Source organism: Dendrobates tinctorius, unplaced genomic scaffold, assembly GCF_039654945.1.
Source record: "Dendrobates tinctorius isolate UK_male_01 unplaced genomic scaffold, ASM3965494v1 ptg000070l, whole genome shotgun sequence".
Lineage (NCBI taxonomy): Eukaryota > Metazoa > Chordata > Amphibia > Anura > Dendrobatidae > Dendrobates > Dendrobates tinctorius.
In genome coordinates, this window is record NW_027361738.1 from 71,292,307 (window position 1) to 71,317,481 (window position 25,175).

At 45.5% G+C, this 25,175-nt stretch overlaps 1 protein-coding gene across 7 annotated transcripts in view; it reads right to left on the reverse strand.

The window, feature by feature from the left end:
• Positions 1–25,175, reverse strand: part of CACNB2 (calcium voltage-gated channel auxiliary subunit beta 2) — a 383,897-nt gene that overhangs the window by 83,600 nt on the left and 275,122 nt on the right. For 5 of the 7 annotated variants that reach the window (XM_073581859.1, XM_073581856.1, XM_073581860.1 and 2 more), the window contains one exon: positions 15,975–16,094. In XM_073581859.1, coding sequence (XP_073437960.1) covers positions 15,975–16,094 — 120 coding nt within the window. Of the gene's footprint in view, positions 1–15,974; positions 16,095–18,391; positions 18,921–25,175 lie in introns of those variants that run through there. The other 2 variants (XM_073581858.1, XM_073581862.1) reach the window with 2 other exon arrangements.

The following is a 25,175-nucleotide window of genomic DNA, read 5'->3' on the forward strand; positions in this document are numbered from 1 at the left end:
CATGCTCCGACCAGCCTACTGCTACTCACTGGCGCGCACACCACGTGACAACTTCTTTCAGGTTGGCGAGGTCCACCCGGACTACTCTACGGCGTGTACCTCCCACTACTCTCTCCTACTACTTCCTTCAACTATCCGGAATGCCATGACCGAGGCCTTTCGCCTACCAGGTCATCGTTGGCTCCTGCCCTTCCTTTTGGGGTGTCCGCGGTGTCGGGGACCTGACAGACGGACCACTGTCTGGTTCAATGTTTTTCGTCTCTTCGTCCTTCACTTAGAAAGAGTCATGGTCGACATCTTCATCACATCTACCTCGTACCCGGGACCTGTTAGGCTAGTTTCACATTAGCGTTTTTTTGCGCAGCGCATCGGGCGCATAAAAAACGCAAAGAAAAACGCAAAACAAACGCGCGTTTTTTTAACGTCATGCGCACGCTGATGCGTCAAAAAAACGCAGCGTTGCTTGCGTTTTACATGCGTTTTTGCATGCGTTTGCGTTTTTTTATGCACATGCGTTTTTAGGTGTGTCATTTTTTCCATTGTCTAGAAAACATTCTAGACTTGTTTAACTCAAAAAAGCATGCGCAAAAAAACGCAACCGTGCGCAAGACCATGCGCACGCATGCATTCCCATAGACTTCAATGTGTTGTTTTTGCGCATTCCGTGCGCAAGCGTGCGCATGCGTTTTTTTGCCGAGACAGGGCGCACCAAAAAATGCAACATGTTGCGTCTGGCGCGCCTGGCGCGAAAGACAAAAAACGCATGCGCACGAAAACGCAAGTGTGCGCAAGACCATGCGCACGTCATGTTAAACATAGGTGCGCAGTGCGCAAGCGCACGGGTGCGCACGATGCGCTGCGCACAAAAGCGCAAATGTGAAACCAGCCTTACACATTTTTTTTTGTTACACACACTACTCACTAAATCAACTTTTAGCATACCATTACCTCTACTTTAATAACAATAGGAGTTACTCAACCGGAGTAACCCCTTTTCCTTTGTTTGTTTTTTCATTTTTCTTTTTTCCCTTTTCTTTCAACATAACATTTTAAAACAGAACATAAATACTCCCCCTCCCTTTAACATGAGTACTTCCTCTCCCATATCCCCGCTATGTCAGGAGCAACCAATCAACAATAAAACATGTCCCTTATCTTGAACGTCGAACTGTCCTCTTGGGGCCTGCACAGCGGTGCAGCGAAATTCCGGAAGTCCGGGCCGTCTCCTGACAGCCAATGTCTCATCAGTAGTAAGGGGCTCCACAGCCGTGGAGCTCCCGGGATGCAGAGAGTGTCTCTAGGGGTTCTTTTTAAGGGGGCTCGTGACCTTCGGGTTCAGCGATTACAGCTACCGCGTAGTAGCCGCGGGGACAGTACTCCTTGTAGTACGACACCAAGTCCCCCTCCCGCAAAGCCCGGCCGTGACGGATGGAAGTCACGTTAATATATACCTTCTGGCCGGTTGCGAGGTCCCGAATGAACCCGTATCCTTTGTCCAGATTGGTATACACGAGCCGCCCCGCGGATCGGGAAGCCGCCATGCCAGCCTCCCCTCTCCCGTGGAGCAGGTGCAGGCCACAACCGGAGTCACAGCTGGGACCGGGGTGGCGGCAGGCAGCGGTGAATAGGCTGCCGCCGCCAGATGGAACGTAGCAGGGACGTCCACAGGTGGGTTCCGCACCGGCGACACCGTAAGTGGCGCCGCCAGGCAGGGTGGCTCGGGGACGTGTGCAGAGGCATCGCTCAGCACAGCGGAGGCCGCAGAGCCCTCCGCAGCTGGGCCCACAGGAACGCAGGAGTCCGCGCGGGGAGGCCGGGTGGTGGGGGCTGGTCGCGGAGCCGCCGGCCGAGCCGGGGGACCTCTCACCTTCCCCTGCGCCGCGGTCTCTGACAGGCTATCCTGCGACTCCTCCCGCAGCCTCCGATCTTCACCCCGCCGTCCGGCAGGGCTTGCCTCCAGGCTCGTGGGTCCCACTGGGAGGCTCCCAGGCAATGTCTTCGGCGGCTGCTCCCGCAGGGCCCACAGTCGCTCCTCCTGTCCGTGTTTGCCCGATGTCTGGGGGGCTGTCAGTGGCTCCAGAAAACAGGTCTCCAGCGAGATTCGACCTCTTGACACTACCGCCATTCCAGGCGTCCGAGGCCACGGCAGCTGCAGCGTCGCATCCGGTCCTGTGTACAGCAGTCGAATGGCGCCAAACAGCCTCAGCCGGTCTTCCCCCCGGGCCACTCCCGCCCTCAGGTGGGGCGATGGTCGGTTTCTCCACCCATCTCCCCGGGTCCAGTATGAGGGGGCGGCGGTCTCCGGTTATACACCGCTTCCCCCAGAGGTGAATTTGAGACAGCCCCAGTCCATCCAGAGCAGCGGCAAACACTTGGGCCTCTTCCCGACGTTGAAGTATCACAGCCATGCTGTCCGGCTTCTGGAACCTCCCCGGATCCTCCGATGACAGCCCAGGACTCGGAACCGAGTCTCAAATTTATAATCCACAGGCGGGTAAATTTGTAATCCACAGGTGAGCAAATTTGTAATCCACAGGTGTGCAGCCCAAGTCCTTTTGAGTTCTCCTGGTGCAGGCCTGCCACGGAAGTTTTAGTATTAGCGGCGGCGATCCTGCCGACTACGCCAAATGTAGTAAGGGCCAGATTGGGGGGTGGTCCACTGCTTACCATGACCAGATGATGCAAAGACGAGATGGAGGCAGATTCCAATTGTAACAGGTCTGAGTTTATTGGCCGTCCTCCTGACGACCATAGCCATACACCGCAGCATGTTTACAGCTCTCCGTTTCCAGGCCCAGGTACCTTCACCTTTCCTTCAGTCGTGATGACGTCCCTCGCGGATCTTTCGCTGGGGCTGTCCTAGACCAATCTACTGCCAGCACTTCACCTGCCCGAGGATGTCGTCCAACCGGAACCCCCAGAGCCTCGTCTGTCCTGCGGTCCGTTGTGTCAGGGCCACCCCCCTGACTGTCTCTTCCTGTCAGTCCCCTGGTCGAGCTCTTCCACCGTTCTCAGTCTTCTGTCCTGAGTCTTCTCCTCCTGAGCTCCTCCCGGGACTAGCCCAGCCTGGAACCCCAACCTGTCCAATTTATCCCCTCTCTCACTGGGAATTTCCCTTCTGGGTTCCTATCTCCCCGCCCCCCATGACTAAGCAGTTTCTATAGCCGTAAGCTGATGTCAAGTCCTGAACTACACTCTCCCCTGCCATCTTGTGGTCAAATCTCGGTACTGCACTCCCTTTTCGGTCTTTCCCTGCTGTTACCTTTCTTTCATTGCCAATCTCTGTCTGTAGTGCACAAATCGTCCCCTCGTACTTCCAGTCAAGTCTGTCCGTCAAGTCACCTTCCTCACATGTACGAGGAGTACGGAGCGGAGCCGCACATGTACGAGGTGTATGGAGCAGAGCGGCACGTGTACGAGGTGTGCAGAGCAGAGCCGCACGTGTGCGAGGTGTGCAGAGCAGAGCCGCACGTGTGCGAGGTGTGCAGAGCAGAGCCGCACGTGTGCGAGGTGTGCAGAGCAGAGCCGCACATGTACGAGGTGTACGGAGCAGAGCCACGTTTGTATGAGGTGTACGGAGCGGAGCCGTATGTGTACGAGGTGTACGGAGCGGAGCCATGTGTGTACGAGGTGTACGGAGCGGAGCCGCACATGTACGAGGAGCCGCACATGTACGAGGTGTACAGAGCAGAGCCGCACATGTACGAGGTGTACGGAGCAGAGCCGCACGTGTACGAGGTGTACGGAGCGGAGCTGTGTGTACGAGGTGTACGGAGTGGAGCTGCACGTGTACGGAGCAGAGCCACGTGTGTACAAGGTGTACGGAGCGGAACCATGTGTGTACGAGGTGTACGAAGCGGAGCCGCACGTGTACGAGGTGTGCGGAGCGGAGCTGCGTGTGTATGGAGCAGAGCCACGTGTATTCGAGGTGTACGGAGTGGAGCCGCGTGTGTAGGAGGTGTATGGAACGGAGTCCTGTGTGCACAAAATGTACGGAGCTGAGCCGTGTGTTTACGGAGCAGAGCCGCGTGTGTACGAGGTGTATGGAGCAGAACCGCATGTGTACGAAGTGTATGGAGCAAAACCACATGTGTACAAGGTTTACAGAGCGAAGCCATGTGTGTACAAGGTTTACAGAGTGTGGCTGCGTGTGTACAAGGTGTACAGAGCAGAGCCGCAGCCTTTGTCCCTCTTTCCCTTCTTCAAAAGTTGGGAGGTATGCAAGAACAATTATTCCTGGAGTCAGAAGAGTCCTGCAGGCCAGCAGTAGTAAGTGGGAAGCCCCACATCCACAGCAGCACACCAGGACTGAGACACCCCTTGTCTGTAGGATGCCAGAGCGAGTGGGGACCGAAGCTCCCCCACTGCTACCTCGCTTGGGCATCTTACAATCACTGGAACTCTGCACGACAGATAAAATATTTTGGAGCATAACAATCGCAGTAGAAAATTAATGGGAAATGGATACTCATGGTACATGTGGGAACAGGGGACTCAGGGTGCATGCGGGAACAGGAGACTCACGGTGCACGCGAGAACAGGAGATTCACGGTGCAAGCGAGAACAGGAGACTCACGGTGCACGCGGGAACAGGAGACTCACGGTGCACGCGAGAACAGGAGATTCATGGTGCACGCGGGAACAGGAGACTCACGTGCACGTGGGAACAGGAGACTCATGGTGCACGTGGGAACAGGAGACGCATGGTGCACGCGGGGAACAGGAGACTCTCGGTGCACGCGAGAACAGGAGATTCATGGTGCACGCGGGAACAGGAGACGCATGGTGCACGCGGGGAACAGGAGACTCTCGGTGCATGCGGGAACAGGAGATTCACGGTGCATGTGGGAGCAGGAGACACTCGGTGCATGCGGGAACAGGAGACTCACGGTGCATGCGGTAACAGGAGACTCACGGTGCATGCGGGAACAGGAGACTCATGGTGCATGCTTATGAGCAGATCCCAGAGACCACTCCTCTGTTGTGTGTGTACACAGCCCGTCCTCCCCCAGACTGCAGGACAGTACTGCACAGCCCCCGTCACAAGCCAGCTCTAATGACACCATTAATCTCAGTGTATCACTTAGCATCACTTCTCCTGTCACTCCGACCATTTTACCCCTCCTTGTGTATCACTCCATCCTTTGAATTTCAAGCATTGGTGATGGCAGCAGAACGGACATACACAATTCCATGTTTTACTGCCCTTTGCCCGGGAGCGGAACAGAATTTAGTACTGGATTGTTGGGTACCTCAGAAGTCGGACCCCCACAATCATAAAGTGGTGGCAGTACATGCTAGTGATTCATAGGAGGGAAACCACTGATGGGACATTCCAGGGGCAGCGCCTGCTCCTGGGCAATACTGTCGCTCCCTGGGCCCAGGGGCTGCTCATCACCTTGCACACTGCATGCATGGGGCAGGTTTAGGAGCAGGACGTGACAGTGTGGGTGCAAGCTGAGTCTAAGGCCTCATTCACATATCAGTTTTTGCGTACGACCGATATCCATGTTTTTAGAAGAAGATGGAGACACCGATGACGCTCGGAGGAAATTCTGTCCGAATTTCTACTATGTAAAAAAACCTGACGTCTGGATGATCCCCAACTGTTGTGAACGAAGCTATATCCAAACACAAAAGTTTAACCTCCAAGATGCTGCCAGTTATTCTCACAGGTTGCAAATGGGGTGCCAACTGAGCTGTCATGGAAGTCATGGGCCAATCGAAGGCCCTCATGGGTGTCAAGTTTTTACACCTATGAAGCTTAGCCTCCATCTCAGTTTAAAGGGGAAATCCCATCTATCCCAAAATGTAGTAGGTGTAATAATAATAATATTGACAAATGTAATATAGTTCTTCTGATTAGCTATGTTGCTTTCCCCCTGTGCAGGAAATTGCGGTAGCTTAGGTATCCATGGTTACAGCTAATTAACTACCATAATGGTCACTATATGAGTAGTCATAACCATGAATACTACAATGCCCTGCACATGGGGTAAGCAACATCTAATCAGAAGAACTATACTACATTATTAAAATCTACAAAATAAAAAATGCTGAACAGATTTGCGATCATTACCTATCTGAACTGATAAAATACTATACCATTTTTCACATAAAACAAGCACCCAAACGGAAAGATAAAAAAAAATTAAATAGCAGAATCGCTATTTTTTTGGGGACACTTTGACTCCCCCAAAAAAGGAATAGAAAGATCAGAAAATTGTATTGACCCCAGAATAAAAACATCTTGTCCGTCATAAAACTCTACGAAACGAAGAATAAAAAAAAGTTATAGGTCTCGGAAGGAGAGAATAAAAATAAAGCAAAGAGGGGTCCAATGGGGAAATCTGACAACTAAGAGCCCGCACAATCCTGGAGATGGCCGGGGATAATCTGATGGGACCTCGGTACTTCACAAAGCTGCCCCATTGGGGGGTTTTCAGTGGTTGGACCTCCAAAAATACAGTAACCCATTTTCCCATTCAAATAAACTGGAAAAACGCAAGTAAAAACTTATAAAAAAAAATATAAAAACATGTCAAAAGCGCACGCACGCAGGAGCAGCCTTCCTGCCAACACTTTGTTTTTTGGTGCAGAAAACTCTGCTGAAAATACTCATCATGTGAACATACGCTTAGTGGTTTACTACAGTTATCATGGCCTCCTGGGAAATGAAGCATTTTAAAGGGGATTTTTACGAACATGGCATCTGATTTTTTTTTTTTTTTTTAAAAAGGAGCTGAACAGATTATTATTTAGCGCTGTTGGAAAAGTATAATTTCTTTTTTAATTCATACTCATTCTGGGCTCAGAAGTCCAGTGGGTGGTCCTAATCAGGGATTTACATACATGTACATACATATCATACAGTAAGGTAATCAATCACTGACTAGGACCGCCCACTGGACTCCTAAACATGAAAAGGGTAGGTCGATTTCCCTTTAATACAGACACTGTGTCCACCTCTGCTCTAGGAAACCCCTTTCTATAAATCCGGTGTATGCCTCATAAAGGGAATAGGTCATCAGGAAATTACTTTTTTAAAAATTCAGATTTTTTTTTGTTTTAATATTACTATTTGAAAATAATTAAAATTTGCAATATTATTACATTCCTACTTCCGATTCTTCACATGGATGTTAGCGGCAAAATACTAACTCAGACCCTATTTGTTTGCATTGAAGGGTTATCTGAGTATGCTATAACCTGGTTTAAAGTAATTGAGAAGGGAAGAGGAGGAGGTGAGATGTGACACCACCAATTGTGAATGGTGGATTCTGTGTTATCTACTGTATATAAAGGTGTATCAGTCATTATACAAGAAGCGGAGGAGGAGGTGAGCTGTGATGTCACCTATTGTGAATGGTGGTCAGTGTGTTATTTACTGTGTATGGAGGTGTTATCACTCATTGTACAAGAAGGGGAGGTGAGCTGTGATATCACCTATTGTAAATGTTGGATCTTGTATCATCTACTGTGTATAAAGATCATTTCCTGGAGGGGGAGTCAGTGAGCTGTGACATCACCTATTGTGAATGGTGGATCCTTTGTTATCTACTGTATATAGAGGTGTTATCAGTCATTGTACAAGAAGGGGAGGTGAGCTGTGATATCACCTATTGTAAATGGTGGATCTTGTGTCATCTACGTTGCATAAAGATCATTTCCTGGAGGGGGAGTCAGTGAGCTGTGACATCACCTTTTGTGAATGGTGGATCCTGTATTATCTACTGTATATAGAGGCATTATCAGGCATTGTACAGGAGAAAGAGGAGGTGAGCTGTGACATCACCTATTGTGAATGGTGGATCCTATGTTGTCTACTGTATATAGAGGTGTTGTCAGTCATTGTACAGGAGGAGGAGGAGGTGAGCTGTGACGTTGCCTATTATGAATGACCGATCTTGTGTTGGTTGCTCTGTACATATGTTACCTGACCACATAATCCTGTCTGTGATCTTAATGAGACTACTGACAAGTCATCTGTAATGAAATGGAAGCATGACCCCAATATTAGCCCAGTGACCATATGGAAAATTAGAAAAAAAAGTTTTAAAACCTATTATATATTATCTAAATTTCCAAATCTTTAATTGCATAACACAGATGAACATTTCCTTGAAGTCTTACATCTGCACTTACAGTCTGATTTCTATTAGGGGATATTAATAGTACAGTGCTTGAGAAATTACCATCCTTTCCCCTCTGACAGTAAAATACAGTAATCCTGATAGAAATAAGTGGTTTGCAAAAATAACTTCTTTTCCACTGACTATTACCATGGCGAGTAATACATCTGCAACCCATGAGCAGCGGCAGACTCCCGAGAAAGCGCCCTCTCCCTCCAGCCACCGCCATCCGCAGAGACGGAAGGAGACATCTCTGTGCCAAGCGCTCGCAGCTGCCCGTCGGGGGAACGGAAATATTCTGTGACAATCACCACCTTCGCCTGAAATTACTGAGTAGTTGGTAAATGCGGCTTTCTAGAAATTGTCATATTGCTTCCACAAATAGAACAAACCGCCAGTCGTGGATTCGGCTTTCGCAATGTATCCGTGCAACTAAAAATCTAAATGCGGTGCCAAATTCCCATAGAAACCAGGCGCGCGTCGCTGCTTAACACAAAGAAACAAATCTTAACCACGCGTCGTGTTACATCGGGCTGTGTGCAGCTCGCGTCTATATTACATCTGCGGATACAGTATACGGCGTGACGCTGAGTAATGACCCTTAGTCACATCAGTCTGAGAAGAACGTGAAAACAAATTCCATTATTTTACGTAAGAGCGGATGATCACCCCTTCTGCTTCCAGAAGGAGATGTCACCCAACTTCCCTAGCACCTTAAATGGCACCGCTGTCTAGTCATGATGTGTGTAATCATTACTCATGTTACAAAATGTGTCACGGAAATACTTAGAAGCATTTCCTGTGCATAAATCGCAGCAAACAGCTCTTTTGCAGTTTTTTATACATTTTTGACACTTTTTCTTTTACAACAAAAACACACCCCCATATTACAATTAAAAGGGTAGTCCTCTACTTGGACAGTCGCTTCTTAAATACAGTGTTCCCAAGGGTAATACACCGGCAGTCACCGGGATCTATGTGTGACATTGTTATGCCATGTAAGCGCTGCAGCCAATCAGTGGCCATTAATGGGCGGTTTAGCTCACTTTATCCTCGGAGAAGTTTGAGATCTGCAACCCTTCAGCAGCCGGTGGTTGGCTGCAGAGCTCATGTGGCACAACAATGTCATGTGAGCCCCGGGAGATAAAGAGCTGACATGAGTGTGCAACGTGGTGTGGGGCGGCAGCTGTGGGCAAGGTGCTCTTCTCTTACACCCTGGCATGTTACATGAAAGTGGGGGTTCTGGCTGAGTCTGGCCAGTCTTGCCGGTCACATGTTACCAATGACTTTGATTGGCCATGACCAAATACTGATGGCTTGAATGAGGGAGATCACCAGTCAAAGTCTTAGTGCCTTTCCCTTAACTTGCTTGGTCTCTGTCTCCAATGGTTCACCTGCCTTCATCACAACCCAGCTCAGTACTAGTACAGTTAGTAAAAGTCCTATTCTCAACCCACAGTTCTGCATCCTCTTCCATCTCAAGGAAACTAGTTTGCCAGTATGGCCGGTACTTAGAGTCTCTGCGACAGAAGCCTTGGAATTCCCGCCAGGGGCACTCTCCTCATCTTACGTTCTCTGTTCCTTCCTGGCCAATTACCTCTCCGACTTATAAACTGGGGGCCATACTGCTAGTCGTCCTGTCCCAGGACCTGTCTCCAGTTGATTAGGCTAGTTTCACACTAGCGCTTTTGAGCGCAGCGACGGCCTGCGCACGGCCGCCGCTAAGCCCCACCCCCTGCCGCGCCTCCGCCGGTAGCTCCGCCTACCGGCACATGACGCTGCATGCGTCCTGCGTCCCCTATCTTTGTCACTGGGGGCGCAGGCTGTGCGCAGTATGCGTTTGACGGCGCATGCGCCTTTTTGACGGTGCGTCGAGCGCAACCAAACTGCAGCAGGTTGTGTTTGGCGCAGGTCGGCGCACCGTCAAAAGGACGCATGCGCCGCCAAACGCATACTGCGCACGGCCTGCGCCCCCAGTGATAAAGATAGGGGACGCAGGACGCATGCAGCGTCATGTGCCGGTAGGCGGAGCTACCGGCGGAGGCGCGGCAGGGGGCGGGGCTTAGCGGTGGCCGTGCGCAGGCCGTCGCTGCGCTCAAAAGCGCTAGTGTGAAACTAGCCTTATTTAGGAAGAGGTTGTCCAAGTAGACCAGAGGCTATGTTCACATATGTGGCATATCTAAAAACCACTTGTTAGAGACGTGTTTTTGTAATGATTTTGGTGCTGTTTTGATATGGCTGTTGATACGTTTTTAGTTGTAATACTACGTGTAGCATTACGGTGGATTTTTGGCGTATTTCCGCTACAAAAACCTCATAAAAAACCTCCATGTGAACAAAAAAGTGTCTTTGGTGCATTTTTGAAAGAACACAGTTTTTCTGCTGTTTTGATGTGACTTTTCATGTTTTGTACCTGTTTAATAGCTGCACATAGGAAGAGACCTGTCAGTTCAGGGTGGGGAGAACCTATTAAAGTACGTTTTTCTCTGAAACGCTGCAGCATACAGCCAGTGCCTAATACATGCTGCTGGTGTATGAGATGTCAAGCTCATTTTAATGGTGGCATGGGGTGTAGCAATAAGGTATTTTTAAAAACATTTACGAAGCAAAAATCTTCAGCAAAAAAAAAATCCATAAAAAAACGTTACAGACGTATAGAAAACGTATGGAAGAACTGACACTTTCTTCATCACTTGTAAAACACGGGGGGGGGAAAAGATGCAACCATTCAAATGAAAAGGAGGCTTGTTGAAAGCAGATGTGGAGCATTTTTTATGTGAATTTTGAAGCAGATTTTGCACTAAAAAAATGGAAACATGCCTTAAGACTATGTGCACACCAAATTTCGAGGAGTTTTTGGAGCAGAAACTGAGTGGAACCTCTCCCTTCCTTTACAAAAACACACGACTCTTGGGAGTTTGGAGGTTCTGCTCAGTTCCTATTCTGAAAACTCATCAATAAGACTTTATGCGCACACATCCAGTATCTGCTCCGAAAACTCAGAAGCTCTGCCTCTGGCTCGTCCCACCTCCTCCACTCTCCATAAAATCTTAGCAGCAACTGCAATCTCATATCTCAGTAATGTAACAATCTGTCTTCACTGAATACAGATTGTAGCCATGAATTGAGAATTTGGAGAATGAACGCTCAGTCCGGGAGGAGAAAGAGGCAGATTTCTCTGATAAGATATATTACAAAGTTTCTCATTTTCATTTGCAATAGTGATTTGTGAAATAAAAATTGAAATAATGTTTACTCTATAAATGTGTGTCTAAAATGTGATGTGTACATACAGTAGCCTAACGGTGCTTTCACATTGCGTTCTGGCACTCGTTCAGTTTGCACTTATGGGCTTATGTCTGATCTCCCCGTAAAATGGGATATGGGTGTGTGCGCTGATGGGGACGTAGACTATAATGGTGCCAGCAGAGTGCACGTTCGCTCTGCCGTGCATCATTTTCAGGGGTGTACGTCTACAGAAGGCGGACACTTTAAATCCCCTGCAAATATTAGACTAAAGTTGGCCAAATCCATCTATATCAGTGGGAAAGGCAGACAGTCTAATATGCATGAGAGTCTCCTGACTCAGATGATCTGGAGGGAGAGAAGGATCTGGCCTGTAGGAGTTCCCCAATAAACTAAGCCAATGCCACTGAAGGAGGGCAAAAGAGTTTGGAAGACACAGAGGGGTCTGGAGGAGGGCAGAAGAGTCAGGAGGCCACAGAAGAGTCTGGAGGACACTCACACAACAGTCTGGAGGAGGCAGTGAAGTCTGGAGGAGGGAAGTGAAGTATGGAGGAGGGCAGAGGAGTTTGGAGGAGGGCAGTGAAGTCTGGAGGAGGGCAGTGAAGTCTGGAGGAGGGTAGAGAAGCCTGGAGGACACATTAGAGTCTGGAGGAGTTTTGCAGCCTCTCTCTTATAGAGCACATATAAACACTCAGCCAAGCCTGTATGTGAGGGAGTCAGGGGCAAAGCTGGTTTTAGACAAAGTGGGGCCCTGAGCAAAAGTTTAAAGTGGGGCTCCAAATGCTAAAATATTGCACCACTACCCAGAAACATTTTGTTTGTATTTACACGCACTGCGTTCAGTGCGTTAAATGAGAATGTTGACAATATTAAAGTTGTTCGAAGCTTATTTCTCAGCCTCTTTACACCGGTTGAGGAAGAATGAAGGGCACAGAACAAGCACTTGTCAATCAGTCTGTCCCCATACAGTATCATGTTATCAGCAGTATGTCTGAAGTTTTCTCCGGGCAATATGTTGCTGACAACAATGATTTTTGTTCCGGCATAAACAATCCAATCATGCGATGAATAGACAGCATTTTGCTCAGTTTGTATAATGCACCCCATAGTCCTCCACATAGTATAATGCACATCCCATTGTCCTCCATATAGTATAATGTTCCCCACAGTCATCCACATAGTATAATGTGACCCACAGTCATCCACATAGTATAATACACTCCACTCCCCATAGTCCTCCATATAGTATAATACACTCCCCATAATCCTCCATATAGTATAATACACTCCCCATAATCCTCCATATAGTATAATACGCTCCCATAGTCCTCCATATAGTACAATACACTTATAATGCATCCCATAGTCCTCCATATTGTATAATGCACCCCACAGGCCCCATGTGGTGTGCCACTATTAGTGGAACTTCACTAGCTGGAGGCCAATAGTGGAGTGGGGGCCCTAGACAAATGCATAGTTTGCCTGTCCCTAATGTCAGCCCTGGTCAGGGAATAAATCTCTTAGCCCAACGATTGTTAAGCTGACTGGTATCTAATGTGTATGGGGATTTTTAGACAATCTTTTTACCGTAACCATCTTTTTGTACAGTTACAATATGGTATGGAATAACTAAGGTTATGTGGCTACATTTATAATAGCTATGGCAACAGACGATGTACAGGTACGGATGGCTGTACATGCCACCTCATGACTGGAGGCTCTCGGCCCCGCTGTGCACCAGTTGTCTCCCAGTCAGCATCCGTGTTAGCTTTACAGAAGGCCTCTGCTACCTAAAGTGAAAACATTTCAAGCGCAGACATGAGAAATAAAAAAAAAAGGCCATGGCTTTGATGTGATTTCTTCAGCTTCTGCTGTGACAGATACGCCAGAGGTAATAAATATTGTATGGAGTCTGTCCCAGTACCGCCGCAGCTCGGAGCTCCATTCCCATAGCAACCCTGCACTAGATTTACTTGTATAGGAATAAATATACTGTGTGACTGCCTTGCCTTCTTATTTCCAGATCTTTTCCATATAAAAGTTGGCTCATACATCCAGGAACCACTGATTGACCCATCTCTAACTAGACGGCACTAAGGAATAGGGTGACAACCGATCTAGGCCTCATCCTACACAGACTCCTATTGACATCTATGAAACAATCGTTAGCCTGCCAACAAAACTGTCCTGGCAAACTTACCAAAAGGGACGGTGGTCGACCTCAACGTGTCATTCGTCTGAAATGAGCATCCAAACCCATAACTCCCAACTCTGAGGGACAGGACACAGGGACACATATTGTGGCGTGCACAGTGTTGCATTTCTTTTCTACCGTAGTCACAACCCTAACTCCGCCGCGTCCTTTTTATATGCCCACACAGAAACAATGTTCCCATGGACGTTCCTTATTATGCCCACACAGTTTAATACCCCTTTTATGGCCTTCACAATACTTCTCCACACATTAATATGCACCAAAGATGTCACCACACACCCTAATGACCCACAATGCCCTTTTTCACTTCATTTGGGAAACTGACAACTGTTTGCCATGTTCTCCTGCAGGTTATATTCGGTCCCTATGGATCAAGGCAGTGCAATTAGCTTATTTTTGTGGAACTCTTCTAACAAAAAAAGACTGAAAATCGACAGAAAAGGCTGTCTCTCTTACCTGACTCTACATTTATAGCTCTCCCTCTACACGCGTGATAAAAACAAAATGACATTTTCCTCTGGGTAAAGGACAAAAGCACAAAACAGTGAGGAGAAGTCAAAATTCCACTTTGTAAAATGATTGTGACTTCCCTTCCACAACATTAATGAAGATGATCTAAGGTCTCCTAGAACGGCTCCATCCAAGTGAAATATAAAAAGTAGCTTGAAAACATTGTGGTCTTGAATTTGATGACCTAATGGTATTTTTTTTATTTATTTTGAAATACCATCCTTTTGCACAAAATTGCTCTCACATAAAATGTCCTAAAGTACAAAAGTCTAACTAGAGACAACAAAGTTGCTGGTTTTCCAGTTTGTCATCCTTTTGGCCACAATTGAGTTTATTCAGAGGCCATATGATTGGCACAACATATCAAAATCTCAGCATTGCGCCATCAATGTCTGTTCTAAGGCAACTCCTTCAAAAAGTAACTCTATTCAAACTTCCAGAAACCTGTTTCTCCCACTCACATGGGTCCAAGAACCTGAGATTTAGGGAGATTTTAACCAGGTTCTTAAATAAGACAGCTGCTATTCCATCTCTAAGGATGCTTGTGAAATACAGCTTACAAAAGGAACTCCTGTAATTTCCTTTCTCCGATGAAAAATGTGAGGATCAAAACAATCTCAGCTTCTTGGACACCCGGTTGTGTGACAAAAAGGGACAAAGTCATAAAAAACAGAGCACACTTTTGAATTATCATTGAAGTTTCTACAGACTGGAGCGTTAGACCCAATGAAAAATCTCCAACAGAGCCCCCCAACTATCACAGATTTTTGATAGTATTTGCCTAGAACCTTTTGGACCCCGAAAGGCTCCTGGACCGGGTGCTACTGCAACGCCTGCACCCATTATATTTACTCTCCTAGGATGCAGCTCCCAGTGATGGAACCTGGATCTATCAGACATATTTAGCATATTCTGTGGATATGTCAAATGTATGGAAAGGAACAATTCTATAAAGGGTTGTCGACTAATTATATACTGATCACCTGTCCTTAGGATAAGTCATCAAAATTAGATTGGTGGGGGTCAGACACCTGGCACTCTCACTGACCATATATTACCACCTTTGGATGACGGACGAATGTTTACAGTGTAGGACACGGAAAACCGCAGCAGCCTAGACTATTTGGTGGCCACTGCTGGGCACTGCAGATCAGCTGCTATTTTTCTTAGTAGGCATTAATCAGCAGGAATTGGCCACCAAACAGTTATCCGGCTCAGTACGCGGTTTACAACCGGCTAAAGCCTATTGGTGGGGGTGCTGGGTATCAAACCTATGCCGACCTGATATTTATGCCCTATCCGATGGATAAGTCATCAATATAAAACTAGTGAACAACTCTTTTGAGATGCTAACACACATTAGGGGAAAGTTGGATGAATCTTCAAAAGAGACCTGCCAGCCATCCAATAAGTATTGGGGCCGCTTGGATTCCCAATAAAGGCAAATTATGGGTAAAAAATTTCAGCATGCCTATTCCTTTGTTATAACGGGAGGTAAGCCTCCTACCGGGGGGTCGGAGGGAATAGCTGTCAACAAGCATTCAGTTTTCTTGGGTGTAGGGTCTTCTGCCTCTTTCCCATATGTATGGTAGTCGCCCACAACCATCAATAGCATCACAGAAACATGGCAACACAAGTGAACTGAGACCCAAAAAGAACGTACAAGTTTTGAAAACTTTAGAAAACTTTGATCACAAGAAGCCACTCCGAGTCTTATCGGAACACCCCATCATCAACTTTGATTTCCAACAGGTAAAGTTACAAAGACACCCTTTCACTTCCTGCACCATTTTCCGGCATCCTGTTCGCCAGCTATTGTGCTCCATAATGCACCGGCAGACATGCTGATAACAATATGTCAGATGCGGTACCTTGGCTTTCTCCAGCTGTGTCTGGGCCTGACGCTCTGCCTCTCTCCGCAAAGCCTCCCTGTCTTCCTCCAAAGAGACATCAGAATCAGATGGACGGCTGGTATAGGAGTCCGCCGAACCCTGGGGAGAGGAAGAGGAGAATATTATAATGGCTGTGCATGCAGTCTAATAATACAGAGTATACATGGACTGGAGCAGCTCGTTCACTTCCCACAACATACGAGCTGTTTTGACTAATAATCACGAGGCGTGTAATCTCTATTCTCCCTGTCTCCGTGCTCATTTGTGCATCTCTAATCTGATTCCGGATCAAAACAGACCATGTAACACATGCTATTAAACAAACGGTTAAAGGCAAACATAAAACAAATGCGCTGTGTTGGCTGAGCGGCTCATCTATGCCAATCGCATTGCCGTTCACTGTCATTACCACCCGAGGCTTCATATCAGATTCTCTGCCCCTCCACTCATTTCAGCACTCTATTAAGAATATTTACTATACCTAAAGTGGTTTTCCATTTTGGAGATTTCCTTTTTGAGTAGGACTCATTTTGAAACTTAAGAATCTAATTTCTCTGTGAAAACAAAATACCATTGGGCGCCCGCCATCATCAATGGTCATTCATTGACTTTATAGCTGAGGTCCTTCAGGTCAACACTGACATGACTCTTGGCACAGGACACTTTGTATTCAATCACTATTATGGGTCTCTTTTCCTTTTGGAGGCGTCTGACTGATATGATATAGTATTCTTTATTCTAGAAACAAGTTAATTTCTATACTATGTCTCAAGAAGCATTTCCAGTAATAAATAAGTCTTCCTACCCCAGCTGGGTCTTCTCAATGAGAACCAATACCCTCTCCCCAAATCATTATGCCAAATTAGAGGAAATTAAAAAAAAAGTTAGATCTGCGCTGCCCAGGGCTGGCATCTAATCTGGTCCTCCGTGACCAGGGCAGTCTTCAATTTTGTGACCAGCATCATTTGCCCAACATCCGTTGATTCGCTGGTGTCTACTTTTGCCCTACAATATCATGATGTAGAGTCAGGCCTCTTCACAAAGTCTGATGTGATGTCATGACGTGTGATGTCATGACGTGCTTCGTTACCTCGCAGGTCTTAGTAAATGCCAGTAGTGCCATGGATGCTGGGTGCAGAATTAAAAACGGTCGTATTCGGGTTGGCACAAAGTATTGGACTTGATTGCGGACCAGAGCAGAGCAATTATTTTAGATAATAGACACCCTTTTAAAAATGCTTTTTCATGTCGGACAATTATGGTCCCATCTATGTTGAGAACTGGGACCCATCTCCCACCACAGGGAATGGAGAAGTGTCCTCAGGTACCAGAGGACCCATCTATCTAAAAAGAGTGAAGATCCATCTCCCACCACAGGAAATGAAGAGGTGGCCTCAGAAATCCACAAGACCCATCTGTCTTGATACTGGAGAACCCATTTCTCAATACAAGAAATGGATAGGTAGCCTCAGGTCCCATCTATCTTGAGAATGGGGAACAATCTCCCACCACAAGGAATGGAGAGATGGCCTCAGGTACCCACAGGGCAGATTATCTCGAGTACACCACCCGTCTCCCGTCACAGGGAATGGAGAAGTGGCCTTAGGTTTCCACAGGACACATCTGTCATGAGAAGGGGCAGCCTTCTCACAGCACAGAGAAAAGACAAGTGGCCTCTGGTATCCACAGAACATGCATCTATTTTGAAAACACTTCTCCTTCCACATGCATGGAATAGAGAGGTGGCCTCGAAACAGGGAATCATTCTTGAGAAAGCTGAAGGTCCCAGAGGTGGCACCCTATGGCAAATTACTTGGATATGTAAAAGGAAAAAAAAAAGATTAAAAAATTGTATAGCCCCTTTAAATACAAAGTATTTGCATAGCCTCATTAATACATATCCATTTTCCATTGATATATGTAGCAGCATGAAATGCCGAAGACAGAAATACAAGTACTAATGTCAACAGATACTGTAGAAGACAGAAGAGCTTACAATCTTGCAAATGTTATAGTCAACTAAAAACATAATATTAAGAAAATAAAAGTATTAGACTGCATGCACAGGAGCTTACATTCATAGGTAGACCCCTTCTCTACAAGAACCAAAGAAGATGTCTAAGGTCTGATCTCTTCCTATAGATTATTAATTATTTTGTATATTGCCTGTAACCAGTATCTGACTTCAGAAGTCCCTGGTGTCACGTACGTCAATTTCCTAAAATCCTTATCAAGAACAACCTGCACATGTTTACATGCAATAATACTGAACGCAAGACATCGGTGGCTCTCTCATATGTTACGGCACTATATATAGCAGAGGCGCAGAGGCTCGTAATAGCCCCCATCACTGAATCACTGATTCTCCTCCAGGTAGATAAATAGACGGAGCTTACGCAAACATCAGAAGTCTTCAGTCGTCCTCCTTTGGTTCTTTTTAAGAGTCTAATCCAAGAGGCCTTCATTAGCCAGACGGGTTAATTATTGTGCCTGGCGGAGGCCCCCTGTGTGGATCCTTCCCAAACAAGTGCACGGATTATCCTGAAGAACAGCATCGCCTTCCCTATCCATCTTTTCTCGTAAGCTCCAGGACTGACCAACACAGGGCAACTTCAACAGAAGTAAAGGGCGAGAGGTTGTGTTTCCTTCTAATTCCAATCACAAGTGTCCATTTATGAAGGAACATAAAGGTCATTTAGAAGAAGGAGATGATGAAGAAGTGCAAATATGTCTCCTTGTCCTCATCATGGTTGAAGGGATGCTGAGCACAAGGCATCTCTGCAGCTGGTGGCCGGTGACTGCTGAGCACAGAGAAGCGAGTCTATATGGCTCCTGAAGGATGGAAGCCTCGTAGAAAGAAAATCACAGGCAAAATGCATTCAGTGACATTTGCAAGTGCAAAGTTCAATCAATCTCTTTAGGGATCTGGTTGGGGGACGGAGCCTGGCGTCACTGAGCATGCTCTGTATCCGTCCTTACGCAGTTGCTCACATCACACAGTGCTGCTAGTCTTTGTCAGATTGCTTTCCTGCATCTCAAGGGTACACAGCTCGAAAATAGCAAGATGCAGGCGGGATGGAGCACATCCTGCATCATATGTAACAGACCTGGATTTATAGGCGGTAGATAAATAGATGGATGACAGACAGACAGATAGATGATAGATAGATATGAGATAGATATATAATAGATAGATAAGTAGATAGATAGATAGATAGATAGACAGATAGATATACAGTGGGGAAAAAAAGTATTTAGTCAGTCAGCAATAGTGCAAGTTCCACCACTTAAAAAGATGAGAGGCGTCTGTAATTTACATCATAGGTAGACCTCAACTATGGGAGACAAACTGAGAAAAAAAAATCCAGAAAATCACATTGTCTGTTTTTTTTTCATTTTATTTGCATATTATGGTGGAAAATAAGTATTTGGTCAGAAACAAGCAATCAAGATTTCTGGCTCTCACAGACCTGTAACTTCTTCTTTAAGAGTCTCCTCTTTCCTCCACTCATTACCTGTAGTAATGGCACCTGTTTAAACTTGTTATCAGTATAAAAAGACACCTGTGCACACCCTCAAACAGTCTGACTCCAAACTCCACTATGGTGAAGACCAAAGAGCTGTCAAAGGACACCAGAAACAAAATTGTAGCCCTGCACCAGGTTGGGAAGACTGAATCTGCAATAGCCAACCAGCTTGGAGTGAATAAATCAACTGTGGGAGCAATAATTAGAAAATGGAAGACATACAAGACCACTGATAATCTCCCTCGATCTGGTGCTCCACGCAAAATCCCACCCCGTAGGGTCAGAATGATCACAAGAACGGTGAGCAAAAATCCCAGAACCACGCGGGGGGACCTAGTGAATGAACTGCAGAGAGCTGGGACCAATGTAACAAGGCCTACCATAAGTAACACACTACGCCACCATGGACTCAGATCCTGCAGTGCCAGACGTGTCCCACTGCTTAAGCCTGTACATGTCCGGGCCCGTCTGAAGTTTGCTAGAGAGCATTTGGATGATCCAGAGGAGTTTTGGGAGAATGTCCTATGGTCTGATGAAACCAAACTGGAACTGTTTGGTAGAAACACAACTTGTCGTGTTTGGAGGAAAAAGAATACTGAGTTGCATCCATCAAACACCATACCTACTGTAAAGCATGGTGGTGGAAACATCATGCTTTGGGGATGTTTCTCTGCAAAGGGGCCAGGACGACTGATCCGGGTACATGAAAGAATGAATGGGGCCATGTATCGTGAGATTTTGAGTGCAAACCTCCTTCCATCAGCAAGGGCATTGAAGATGAAACGTGGCTGGGTCTTTCAACATGACAATGATCCAAAGCACACCGCCAGGGCAATGAAGGAGTGGCTTCGTAAGAAGCATTTCAAGGTCCTGGAGTGGCCTAGCCAGTCTCCAGATCTCAACCCTATAGAAAACCTTTGGAGGGAGTTGAAAGTCCGTGTTGCCAAGCGAAAAGCCAAAAACATCACTGCTCTAGAGGAGATCTGCATGGAGGAATGGGCCAACATACCAACAACAGTGTGTGGCAACCTTGTGAAGACTTACAGAAAACGTTTGACCTCTGTCATTGCCAACAAAGGATATATCACAAAGTATTGAGATGAAATTTTGTTTCTGACCAAATACTTATTTTCCACCATAATATGCAAATAAAATGAAAAAAAAAACAGACAATGTGATTTTCTGGATTTTTTTTTCTCAGTTTGTCTCCCATAGTTGAGGTCTACCTATGATGTAAATTACAGACGCCTCTCATCTTTTTAAGTGGTGGAACTTGCACTATTGCTGACTGACTAAATACTTTTTTTCCCCACTGTATAATAGATAGATAGATATGAGATAGATAAAATTGTGTTTATTTAATTTACTTTCACCCGATCTAATTTTTTTTAATCTATATCTATTAATGTATCTAGCTCATATTGATCTACTGCGTGTTTATCGAGCTCTCATATCTATTATACCATATCTAAGTATTTAATATGTATCTAGATAATTCATGTATTAATTTATTATCTATCTACATTATGTACGGTATTTTTATCAATTATCATGCATGTATCAGTATAGCCATCTACCTTTCTCAGTATCTATAATTATCTATTTATTATCTAATATTTAAGTATCTATTATCTATCGACCGGATTATTTATCTATAATCTACTATCTATCTGTCTAGCGATCTATCTATTGTGGAATGTAAAATTTTGGGCACCCCTGGTCAAAATTAATGTTATGGGGAACAGTAAAGCAAGATTAAATGATCTCTAAAAGGGGCTAAAGTTAAAGTTTACACATTTCCTTTGCATCTTAGGCAATATATATATATATATATACTGCTCAAAAAAATAAAGGGAACACAAAGAGCCTGTCACAAATGGAATAGTGTTCCATTTATTTTTTTGAGCAGTAGATAGATAGAGACATATTTTACATTCTAAAAATTACAAAAAGGAAAATGGGCTACTGCTAAAGTTTGGGCATCCTTGGAGATTTGTGTGCTCAGATAATTTTGATTAAGGTTTCAGACCTTAATTATCCTGTTAGGGTTATGGCTTGTTCACCATCATCATTCAGGAAAGTCCAGGTGATGCAAATTTCCCAGTTTTCTAAAAACTCAGCCTCCTCTAACCATGTACCAAAAAACAGCAGCCATGAGTTATTCTAAACAGCTGCTTAGCACTCTGCAAATGAAACTGGTGGAGGTCCACAAAGCAGGAGAAAGTTATAAGAAGATAGAAAATGTTTTCAAGTTGCCCTTTCCTCAGTTGAAAATGTAATTAAGAAATGGCAGTTACCAGGAACAGTGGAGGTCAAGATAAGGTCTGGAAAACCAAGTAAAATTTCAGTGAGAGCTTCTCGTAGGATTTCTAGAGAGGCAAATCAGAACCTCTTTTGACTGCAAAAGACCTTCAGAAAGATTTAGCAGTCTCTGGAGTTGTGGTACATTGTTCTACTGTTCAGAGACATCTGCACAAATATGGCCTTCATGGAAAGGTCATCAGAAGAAAACCTCTCCTGCATCCTCACCATAAAATTCAGAGTCAGAAGTATGCAAAAGAAAATCTAAACAAGCCTGAGGCATTTGAAAACAAGTCCTGTGGACCAATGAGGTTAAAATAGAACTCTTTGGCCACAATGATCAAAGCTTTGTGTGGACAAAAAAGGGCACATAATTTCAGGAAAAGAACGTCTCGCCAACCATTAAGCATGGAGTGGATTAATAATGCTTTGGGGCTGTGTTGCAGCCAATGGCCAATGGGAACATTTCACAGGTAGCAGGAAGAATGGATTCAATGAAAGGTCAACAAACCCTTGATGCAAACATAACACCATCTGTAAAAAAGCTGAAGTTGAAAACAGGATGGCTTCTACAAATGATACTGATCTTAAACACACAGCAAATTCACAATAGACAACCTCAAAAGGCTCAAGCAGAATGTTTTAGAATGGCCCTCACAATCCCCTGATCTGAATGTCATTGAAAATCTGTAGCTAGACCTCAAAATAGCAGAGGATGCAAGAGGACCAAGGATTCTCACAGAACGGGAAGAATTCTCCAAGGAAGAATGGATGGAAATCTCTCAAACAAGAATTGAAAGACCCCTGACTACAAAAAGTGTTTACAGGCTGTGATACTTGGAAAAGGTGGTGTTACTAGGTACTAACCATGGAGGGTGCCCAAAAATTTACATGCCACTGTATTTAATAATGTACGGCGCTTATTCACTACAAATAATTGTATACAATGTGTCCCTCCATCACAGTCATAAATGATACTGAATTTCCATCTATTTGAGGAGTACCCATAATTACTGCATCTCAGCCGAGAAAAGCAAGCATCAACTAAACCTGCGGTGAATATATCCTCTGCGCCTGTCAGATGGAGGAAGCCCCCATAACATTATCTATAGGCGCCTCCTTTAATAACGCGTCACGATATTGTCTCCAGGCAAGGCCGCACATTTATCGTCCTCACACTTTATTTCTAGTCACCTCATTCTGGAATATGGCCATAGATGTGAAATCAATAATATGACCTCTAAAAACCCTGTGAACTCCCATGACATTAAATGCTCAGCACTCACTGCTCTCTGCTGCACAGATGATGGCTAATATGTTCTCACTGCAAAAAATCAAATACTAAGAAATGACACTACAATCTAGGGTAGTGATGCGCCCACGTCACATCCATACCCGCAACAAAGGAAAAGTCAAGTTATACAAAGGAACACACCAGATCTTCCCTGGAGATCATTTACCAACTTTATTCTGAGGACACTAGGTATAGTAACAGTCCTTTAATCTGGCACCCAATAATTTGGAAAGGCATTGGTATACAAGAGCTCAGAAGGCCAGAAACAGAAGACGGAGCTTTCATAATTAGTTAGGGATTAGCTCTGATTGTAAAAGATTTGCGCTGCATTCACACATCTATGGCGGATTCAGTGAGGAAGAAGAGAGATGAAGCGAGCGGACAGATTACCAGCGCCCTCTTCTCATCACTAAAGCCGTTTGCTCGCTACCCTTCCAGAAGAATCGAATAAAAAATATAATAAAAATAAAAAATAGTGATATAATCACCCTCCGGCGGCCCCCGAAGTCCTTCCCGCCTCTCACCACGCTCCTGGCATCTTCTGGTCCCAGTAATGCTTTGCGCTAATGACCGCTGATGACGTCGCGCTCTCGCGAGCGTGACGTCATCTCAGGTCCTTCGTGCAAAGCATTACTGGGACCGGAAGATGCCGGCGGCGCCGCAGAGCAGATCGGGGGCCGTCGGAAGGCGAGAATAACAATATATATATATTTTTTTAATTATTTTAACATCCTACCTAATCGCTTGGAAAGCGCAAGCATTCCGCAAGTGAAAAACGCTTGCAAAACGCTTGTTTTCCACGGGAAAAACGCATGCGAATTTGCATGCGTTTTTCCCGCGGCGGGAGTGCAGCATTTCTGCAACATGGGTACATAGCCTAAATTTGGACAATATATAGACTGAGCTTTGCACAGACGCACGGTCCATGAAGAAACACGGACATGTGAATATAATGTGCACGTGTTGTATTTGTGAAAAACATGGATAACACAAGTACATGCAACACGCACGTGTGACGGAGGCCTAATTAGCATTTTGGGAGTGAATTTCTCCCCTTAAATTATCCCTCTGGAAAAAAAAACCAAAACAAAACCCATTTTCTGTCATCTCCAGCTGTACCGAAATCTAGATTAAATATAACTCTTGGCAGCATCAGGCATTACTTCTGCCAAATATCTTTTTTGTCCTAATTTCTTCGGCCTCGGTACATTTTTCTGTCCGCTGTTGACAGATCTGGACTCCTAAACGCACAATAGTTTAATTTGTTCAATATTTTCATTATTCTGGACATGACTTTAATACCCTTAAAACCCTTCACTGTTTGCAATGATGAAATAACCGGAGACATATTTATTATCTTGGAGACGGCTTCAGACATGACACGTTCCTCTCACTTTGGATAAAATGCTAGAAGTTCCCTAACGTAAAAAATAACACTGTTATCATACCCATTGCTGTTTGATACCGATACAATGGGTAATAAAAAGATAAAACAATAAAGATAAATAGTTTGAACGCCATAGCGCACCTTTCTCTTTTTTAAATAATAAAAAATACATATTGCCTTACAGCTGGTACCTGAAATGGAAAAACTGGGAAAAAGTTACCTATTGATTTCTATGGGAATACGTGGTGAGCAGGCTCTGTAACAGAGAAGCAACAGAGAGAGGGATGAGGAGCAGCAGAGAGAGGGATGAGGAGCAGCAGAGAGAGGGATGAGGAGCAGCAGAGAGGGATGAGGAGCAGCAGGTGTTGGAGGAGCAACAGAGAGAGGGATGAGGAGCAGCAGAGAGAGGGGGAGGAGCAGCAGGTGTTGGAGGAGCAACAGAGAGAGGGAGAAAAAGCAGCAAAGAGGGAGGAGGAGCAACAGAGAGGGAGGAGAATCAGCAGAGGGGGAGGAGCAGCAGAGAGAGGGAAAAGGAGCAGCAGAGGGGGAGGAGCAGCAGAGAGAGGGAAAAGGAGCAGCAGAGAGAGGGAGGAGCAACAGAGAGGGAGGAGATTCAGAAGAGAGGAATGAGGGGCAGCAGGTGTTGGAGGAGCAACAGAGAGAGGGATGAG